This window comes from Merops nubicus, unplaced genomic scaffold, assembly GCF_000691845.1.
Source record: "Merops nubicus isolate BGI_N331 unplaced genomic scaffold, ASM69184v1 scaffold2486, whole genome shotgun sequence".
Lineage (NCBI taxonomy): Eukaryota > Metazoa > Chordata > Aves > Coraciiformes > Meropidae > Merops > Merops nubicus.
The window spans coordinates 85286-95027 of NW_008615477.1; the positions used below are offsets into that span (position 1 = coordinate 85286).

At 39.0% G+C, this 9742-nt stretch overlaps 1 protein-coding gene across 1 annotated transcript in view; it reads left to right on the plus strand.

The window, feature by feature from the left end:
* VWDE (von Willebrand factor D and EGF domains) overlaps positions 1 to 9742 on the plus strand; it is a gene marked incomplete at both ends in the record, with an annotated part of 124571 nt that overhangs the window by 78921 nt on the left and 35908 nt on the right. Inside the window, one exon of the mRNA XM_008942523.1 lies at positions 8118 to 8981. Coding sequence (XP_008940771.1) covers positions 8118 to 8981 — 864 coding nt within the window. The remainder of the gene's footprint in view (positions 1 to 8117; positions 8982 to 9742) is intronic.

The following is a 9742-nucleotide window of genomic DNA, read 5'->3' on the forward strand; positions in this document are numbered from 1 at the left end:
AAGGGAAAACTACAGAGATTATAAAGGCAAGTCTCATGATACAACTGTCCCAAACATGCCACCATAGAATTCACAGGGCAGAAGTACGTTTTCTGGAGAGCTGAGGACACCTCTGTTAGCACTTAGCTAGAGGTAAATAACCATACTTCAGGAACTGCTGCATTAACAGCATAATTCTGTTCAGATGGAAGATAAGCTTCAAGTTCTGCACTAGTGCTGCTTAGCTTGGATTTAGGGATGCCGACCCCTCTTCTAAAGCACAACCCGAATTCAACGCACGTTGCTTGTAGTCACAGCTAAATGGACACACCATTTATCACTGCTAACCTGCTGGCAACAGTGAGAAACCCATTTGGTTAAACCAGATACAAATTAATAGAACTGATTAAGAGTTTTTCATGACATACCCTCTAAAACCTTATTACTGAAATTCCTTGCTTTTTGTCTTCTATATTAGAAAGAAACTATAGATAGTTGTCAACCTAATGAGTTGAAATTGTAGAGAGTTCCACAGAAGCATGATTTCATGGTGGGTATTTATATGTGCTTATAAAGTATTAAAATAGATTCCCCTTACTGGTCTCCAGCAAGGCATAGTTCACATTGTTACTTGGCTTTCATATGTAAACTAACTCATTTTTATGTGTTTACAGTGCAAAACAACATAATTATAGTTTTAGACCATTTACTTCTTGAATTGAATAAAAGGAGAATTTCAGTAAAATATTCAAATTTAAGCTATTTTTTCTTTGAAGAAATATTATGAATTTTCTTTTGAAGAAATGTTATGAACTTTCTTTATAATCTCTTATTACAGTTCTAAAGGATTCTACATAGATGTTTCAGAGAATTAGACGGGGATGCTTCAGAGATGATCTGTCTTGATTTAGCCTATTTTGTATATATCTATCAACCTGTTCAGGCCATGATAGAGTCTGAAAGCCCATGAGGCATCATCAGATAAGAGCACAGTTTCTATTAATTTTTCCATGTCTTGCAGTGCTAAGAAGTAAAACGTACTACCAATTCCTGAATAGAAAATATAATTTAGTTTCATGAACTCTAACTTAATACTGTCTTTGTAGCTGCTGAAATAATGCCATTGCAGACTCAAATCATTGGAGAAGGTAGAAGACAAAGAGGAGAGGTAAAAGTTCAGACCTGAAAGATGGACATGGGATAACGAGAAAAAGGACAATAAAACAGTTATGTGGGGATTAAGGGTGTTTTGAAACACACACTTCTTCGCTTCCTGTTTTCTTAGCTGGATATTCAGAGCAAAGCACAGGAAAAGCACTTCTAAAACTGCAGCAGAGAATGGGTTAGACCCAAGGAATGTAAAGAGCATGGAAAGAAATCTAGTAACAAAGGAGCAAGAGGAGCAAGGCTTCTGTGCAAGGGGTTAGAGCACATCAAACATGTTCAGTTTTTCCAATCCCTAGGAGAGAACTTTTCAATTAGATCTTGAAATAAACTGGAAGGTAGGAGAGGTGTTTGAGAAAACATTGTTTGTTTGTAAAAACATAGCTGGCTTATAAATCTCCATATACAATCCAAAAAAGATACTGATAAAGAAAAATATTGATAGAGGGGAAAAAAATATTCCGTTTGGGGAGCATGCTCATATCTTTGCAATCAGTAATTCTTACACCATTTAAAAAAAAAACCTGTCTCTAGTGACCCAAACATTAAAATTACTATTGAAAACTTACAGAAAACATCACAAAAGAAAAACAAAGAAGCCAACAAGAAAAACACAACAAAACAAAGAGAGTCTGCAAAGTACAGAAAATGCATTATTTTCCTCAAAGACCCATTTTTCTGTACAGCTATGATTATGTTCATCACCTTCTTGCACCATTCATGCACTTTGCCTGTGTATGAGGTCTTGGCCCAAGAATCTTACTCACCAGAACTTGATGGAAAAGTTCTGCCTCCTTAGAATGTGAATACACGTGTGTTTTATGAAAGTATTGTCTTTTAGGATAAGTTTCATGTTTAGAACTGTTTCATTACTTTCAGACTTGAGTAGCATTCTAGAAATCCCACTTTTAGCCTGCTATTACTATTGTCTACTCAGGACACCTAAACAGGAGCTGATCATTTAAAGTCTATGGAAAAATCTGGCTTGAATATAAACTAAGGCAGTATTAGTGCCCCAATTCTTTGGTTTTTGTTTCTCTTAATCTCTAAATTATAATGACTTCTACTGAAAAAGTTTTATTAATAGAAAAAAAATATTTCACATAAGGAAAGGGCTATACATAAGCAAAATCATTCTAAGGCACTGTTTTGATATTTGTTGAGTATGAAGGGAATTATCTTTATGTATTCTTTGATATATCTTAGATAAGACTGAAAATGTTCTCTGACTTTTAGTCAGTAATAACATTCCAAGGTTATGAACTGTTTGCTTCCTGACTGAGCACCTCAGAACTTGCAATTTCTTTAAAGACATCAGTTAATTAATCAAGATGTCATTTATATTGTTCTTAAAATCTAGAGACAAATGACCTATACAGGGATGCAAACAAATACAAAAGTCCTTTAATGCAATCTAAGCAACCACACTATCTCTTGTTAAGGTAATATTTTCTTACATACTCACAGTGTTTCAACATCCCAGAACTGGAAAAGGATGTTCTTGCTGGCAGAGTCTAGACCCCATTCCATTTGTGGGAATCATTTACTCTGAATACAGAAAGATTCATAAACAAAGTTTAGAGGGTGAGCTGGCTGAAGATCCCAGGTTTTCTCCTCAAAAACAACCATTGTGTTAGAGCAGAATGACTTTGTATTTCATACACACAAAACAAATTTGTGTTGGAAATTCTGAATGGTGTTACAAAACTGTATGTGCAGCTGCAGCCACATTTGACAAACAAATGAGTCTGAAGCAGAGGAATAGCTATAACCAGAAGTGGCTGATGCAGACTCCATAGAATATTCCCTACTGTTCATGGCTTTGGTAGGTGAGGGGGAAGAAAATTGCTCACCAGGTAGCAACATCAGCAACACAACCTCATTTTCAATCAGGCTGAAACACAGCTCAGATGTTCACACTTTAATTTAGTCATTAAAAAAACCAGTGAATAAATTTACCCATCACAGAAGTGGTGGTTTGAAGAGCACAGATTTTCCTAAGACTGAATGCACCTGTACAGATGGCTATAGAGTCGTACAAAGGGTTTGCTCATCTGCTGACCTGTCTGATGTAAGGCACGCCAGGTCCACAAGCTGCCTCACTGTGTTAGCCCAGCACAAGCTAAATAGCTTGGCTGGTTCCTCCTGCCTGCCTGTGCACAGCCACCATCCCACACACAGCTCCACATCATCTCCTGGTTTGCCAATTCCACGTCTGGACACCTCTTGCACAAAGGTTATTACTCACATCCTCTACTTGCACATTTTTCAAAGTGGGGATTAACTTTGCCTGTGCCTACTGTCAGTGCGTTGTGTGTTCCTAAACTCTTCTACAACACATCTGGCTTTTCAGTTTTTGACATTAAAAAATAGGTGAAGGATCAGGAACTCTAAACTTAAGCTCCTAACTAAATTTATAACAATATCCCAATCTCAATGAGTTTTTAAAATGCTTTCATCTCTGCAGGAATAATTCTGGAACTTCACCCTTTGTAAAACTTGGGAAGCTGAAGCTGTACTTCAGTTACAGGAGCTGAGGAATTTGTTCTGGGAGTTACTGCTTGTGATTGTATGAGAAGGGATATCAGTGACTGGAAAGTCCAACCAGCATCTGAATGTGGGGAAATTTTGGATGTTTAAGAGGAAGGAAGGGAAAATTAAAGCTGTATTTCTAAATATTTGGGAGAGGGAAGACATTAGGCTATGCCTGGATGACATAGCCTAATTTAGAAATTAAACAAATTCCAATTTAGGAATTAAACACACTCTAACTAGTGAAAAAAATTATGCAAGGACTTAATCAAATAAAACATCAGATTAAGAATCAATAGAAAACCAGAATTTCCCTAGAGCTTCCTTTTGACAGCTGCTCCATTTCCCCTTTCTCACCAAGTAAATACAGAAATATATACTAGCATGGAAAAGTACAGAGAGAAATGGGGTGAGCCTTAATACTCTGGTAACAAGACTTCTCAGACCAGTGTAATTTTTCTGTTCCGTCTTGACATTTTAAATAAGATTTATGTGCTGGTAGATGTTTCAAATTTTAAATGATGACCCACACAGTATAATATGTCAGAAGAGCATTTCTCTGTCGACATTCTTCTGAATGAGAAATGTGCTGGACAGCAGGTACTACTAAATGTTAACAGCTCTAAAACTACACAAATTGTAAATTTATTGAATTGTATTAATAATGAATTCTTAAAGTATTCACAGAATTCTGAAATAGTTGTAACCTGATCAGAATTAAAGGTGCCCATAATCCTTTGAAATGACAGGCAGAAGAGACCACTTCTGGTCTCTTCTTCATGCAGGATGATCTTGCTAGGGAGAAGGAGCCAGTCCCTACCTAAGGAGTAGACAGGTTTGGGCATTCTATTAGATTAAAAGAAATAGCAGCATTTGAGATTACATAGTGATCTCATGTCATGACATAAAAAAGCTACATTTAAAAAAAAAATGTAAGTTTAATTCTAACAGCTGCAAAGAGAACCATGGCAAAGGTAATAAGTATTCATGTCTACAAGAATCTTAAGCAAGTATTTGAGGTGTCACCTGCTAGTTGTAGATCAGGATGGGCCTGTCTCCAAGGCACATGGCTTGGGGAGAAAAGTGTGGAGGTGCCTAAGTCTAAGACCAGCAAAGACTTGGGTGAAAGGCAGAGAGGAGCATGGTAACCAACCTGGCCCACCCTGTCCCAGGCAGAGTATTTCTGGGAACAGAAATGCTTGGGGTCAGAAGGGGATGGGAGTTCTAACTGCAGCCCAGACATGGCCTTTTTCTGAAAACTTGGATATGCAAAAACATAACCAGAAACTCAGAAAAGAGAAAATGGATTCGATTTCTTTTCTGTGTTTCAGAGTGTTGGTATCTCACCCTGGGTTTAAGAGACCGTTGAGTGTCTTCTGCGTTTGTGAACTGCTGTTTTCACTAGCTTATATAGTCATTTTACAACCTTCAGAATGAAAATGATCCTCCTCAACTACAGATATCTAGCAGTTCACTATAAAATGCAATTCAAGTGAGAGAAGAAATCAGGATTTGCTATGCTTTAACAATGCCATGGTGGCATTGGCAAGCACAAACCAGAGACTGGTTATGACAACTCTGATTTATGAGTTTTGTGTGAGGGGCACAAAATATCTGAAACACTGAGTGAACCAAAGGCTGGAAGGTTCTCATGTGAGGGAACTCCTGCACCATAGATGGAAAGTGTCTTGGTGTTGAGTTGGATGAGGAATGGTAAACTTCTGCCGTGGAAATTTGCCCTCTGTCACCCTTGTTCTAATCTTCCCCAGACAGAGGGACAACAGAGAAATCTATCTTCTCTGGGGCCTCATCTGTAAGCTGTGCCTACAGTGGTGCCACTCCATCGATGCAAATGGAGCTCCTGCCAGGCACAGCTGGAGGAAAGCAGCAGGTTCTCTGTCTCTTATCTAGCTCTGTGAAAAATAAACCCAAGCATTCCACTGCTTCACATTTCCCCGTTAGGACAGGCAGAAATACTGACAGGTAGTGAAAATGTATTTTTGTAGCATCACATAACCTTGAGCACTTTGCCTTGTCATTTTTTTGTTATTTTCATCCAGTCCAATATGTAATCATAGAGTGGCATCACAGAGAAAACCAGATTCATGCAATCACAGTTCTGCATTGATAATGGGTTATACATTTGGAGATATTGATCGGCGGCAAGGAAAATGAATTGAAGTAATACAGGATTTGAGAAAGCTGCTGACTACAGACAACTGAGTCTGCAATCTTTTGGTACACTTCTTTGTTTTAGCTTATTTAGGTATCTGGAAGGCTGTAGAAATAATTTTTCAGGTATTCCAGAAAAAAATCTATTGTATTCTAATTAACACTAAATTGCACAATATCACTGTAAGTAAAAATCTGAAATAATGACAGCTGAGGACACTAGTTGCCACATTTGAATGACAGCAACATCTTATGAAGTTTAGTGGCCTCTACAGAGTGCATGACAGATCTTTAACAGCATACATCATAGTGAGCAACCAAGAGGTATCACTACTCTTCTTTACTTGTAGTATTTGAGATGTAAAAATTGCCTTACCATAGATAGACTCCAACAGTATCCTTCCTCTTATAGAGAAGGCTGAAGTTTATTTGCAGGATGGATATATCTCCTATATCATCTAATAAAGAAAGAAACGATTTCCCTTTCTCAGATAGTCTGTCTGATCCCCTTACTAAAATTTAGTTAGGAGGAAAATCCATTTAATTATGACACGGTGGAAGGAGCTCAAAGCTATAATCAGGGCTCATTTTGGAAACCTGTCAGAGAGGTCATTCAGCCCTTCACTGTCATTCCTGTTGATTTCTGGTCCATGAAACAAATTTGCTAAAGGCAGTAATGATCACCTTTTACTGATAATTTTCTATGGGGATATTTCTTTCACCTTTCTCTCATTCATTTTTAAAAATCCTTTGACTTCTCCTATCCTCTCATGCCCCTTTTGCTGATGTCCTCCCTGCTTCACCATCTTTTTCCTTCCATTCTGTGTACCTCATCACTCATTAGCCTTACTTTGGACAGTATTATCCATGTATTTGCCTACTGCTCTACTAATTACCATGTATGTACCTACTGATGTCCATAGCTTGATCCAGTACCATTGTAAAACTCCAAAACATCATGCTTCAGGGCAATAAAAACTCATCAGCCACCAGCAGGATGACACTGTTTATCAGCCAAATAAACACAACTTTGGGTGCCAGGTTTTCCTTTCATCTAGTCAATGCTCTCACTTTCATTTTGACCTTTGCCAAGCATCTTAATCTCTTTCCTTGCTAACTGTGGCTAATTTCTACATCAATAGGAGTTTTAAGAAAGTGATTAATATTTATATTTAAAAGGAAGAGGTACATCCTGCGCGGGGTTAACCCTAGAACTAAGTGAAGGTTTTTGTTCAGGATCCAATATATTCCATTTCCTATGGAGTGAGTATGCCAGAACTGGTTAAAAATAGCTTCTTCCATTCATTAGAGTCAGCAGATGGCCATTAATCTTCCTGAAAGTATTGATTCAAGCTACTCGTCTCCACTTTTAAGGCCCTTCACAGACTACCCTCTCCCCATCTATCATCCCTCCTTACACAACCGAAAAGGTGGCTGGCTATGTAACAAGTGGGTGACAGTTACAAACCAGCAGTCTCTCCTACATGCTGCCCCCCACATCTGGAGGGAGCTGTACACAGCATTAACAAAGCTTTTCCATTTGTCTCCTTTAAACGCTTTCCTAAAACTTTCCTTTGCCATAAGGACTGCAAAACCATTACATAGTTACATGCTCATGTGGTGGGACCAGAGGCTCTCTAGGACATGATCTTCCCAAGGATCATATTAACATTGTTTATGTCTCCATCTCTCATATCTATCTGTCCCAAACTGCAATGTCTCATCTTACTCCTAGACTGCAAGAGCTTGAATGTGAAACCTCTGTGTTAAGTACTGTCTATCAGAACATTTCTCAGCACACTATGCCAATACAGACAGCTAGTAAGAAACATGCATTACCTCAGGTGGTCAAGAACTGTAGGGTGCACCATGGAAAGGTGCACCACGCCAAAACCTCATGGACTAGTGTAAGACAAAATCAGTAAACCAGCCTTGTAAACCCAGTGGTGCACCTCAAAGAATAATGCCTGACCTTCACTGAGACTTACTACCTTAGGCTTGACACTAAACCAGCACAAATTAATTTCCTCAAGTTCATGGTCTGCCACCCTGTAGGTCTGAGGACTGCATCTCCCCTTCCATCACCCATAGCAGGTAACACCATGTCATTTCCATGCTGGCTCCCATAAATGTGCCCTTAGCATGCAGGATAGATTAAATCTTTTATGAATTGATGTTCTGTTGTTTGCTCATGAGCTCAACATTCACTGTGGTTCCTCTAAACCCTAGGCCAGAAAATTTGGCTAATACATATCTTCCTTCTGCTCTAGTTTCAAGATCTTCCCAAAGCCATGTGGACTTTGCTGGAAGAAAGATTGAAGATGTTAGAGGCTCTCAGCAGGAAGACATTTTAAAGACATCAAGAAGCACATATTCCGTTTTTTCCCAAACCCAAATTCCAAGACAAGAAAATACATTCATTTTGGAAAGAAAACCCACAGTCTTTAATCCTCCACCCCTTACAATAAAAAGGAAGATTTCCCAAGCACAAAAACTTGATATGGAGCCAACATCACCTGAGAAACAATCTTTTCTTGAAAAAAGGAGTGATAGAAACACTTTTCTTCTGCATGAGGAGCCAGACCCCAGCGCTACAACTGTCAGTGTGACAGCCCATGCCCCTCTCCATTTCAAACAGTCCAAAGCAGGTACAACACCGACGGCTCCTTCCCATCGCGACACAAACGCAAGCTCACTCTTGGCGAGGCCACATGCTGTTCAGCAAACTCATTCCAAGTATTCTCCCAGGAAGTGGCCTGGTCAAGTTGCAGTCTTGAAGACTAAACCATCCCAAGATTTCCCCAGAGAGCAGCAGAGAGCATCTCCTTTGGCAACACGCCTCACCTCCTCCTTCCATTTAACAGGTTCTTCCCTTGATACAGCTCCCCAGAGTGTCCCAGCAGGGTCTGCTCCCCAAGCAAAGCTTCCAGCACAGACCACACCAGCCAGAAAGGTTTACCACACAGCGATGGAACATGTGGAACTGCCAAAAGCTGGCAGGAGAACTCATCAGACAGTCACTTGTGCTAACATGCCGTGTTTTCCTGGTGTGCGGTGCGAGCTGGCTGGAGATGGAGGATTTAAATGTGGGCCTTGTCCAACTGGATACAGCGGTGATGGAATTACATGTGAAGGTAAGAGGGAAAATCCTCTTTCAAATTCTTTTATAACTTCAAATCTAATAACTGTCCAAAGTAAAAATTAATTTTTATTATAAATTTGGAGTTTTTTTCTAGCTGGGATCAATCTGTTTTTCAAAGGCAATTCTAATTCAAAATAATAAACAAACATTCTATAACTCTGAAAAAGCTCTTTCACCTTCAAAAATGACATATTTATTTGATAATATCTAATCTGTTGAAACCAGTGACAGATCGTGATCTTGCTTACCCTTGCTTAAGGCCAGATTCATTCTACTGAAGTCATTACATTTGAAAACATAAAACTTCTGTGGGAAAGAGGAAAATGGACTCCATTTCTCTCTTCAACACCTCTTTTAGGAAAAACTAATTGTTCTACTACCTTAAAAATTACTTTTAAATACCTATCTCATATCTTAAATACAAACCTGAACTTGTCATCTGAAACGTATAGCACCAGATGGGTTTTCATAATATGTTGAGTTATTTATTAGACAGCTTAGACTACCTCAATAAAACAATAGTGTTATGCACAGTGTTGAAACAATTAATTCCCCGACTGAGCTATCATTAATTATACCTTTTGTTGAAATCCCTCCGATAAGTTGATAACTTAATTGGCCTTTCCTTACACAAAGCAGGAGTATTTGCATCACCTGTGCTGTTCTCTCTCACATCTGGTTTCCAGTGCTCTGCACAGAGAGCAGATGGGCATCGGGGGCCTCAGCCATGGCATCCTGCAGGGGACCTTGCAG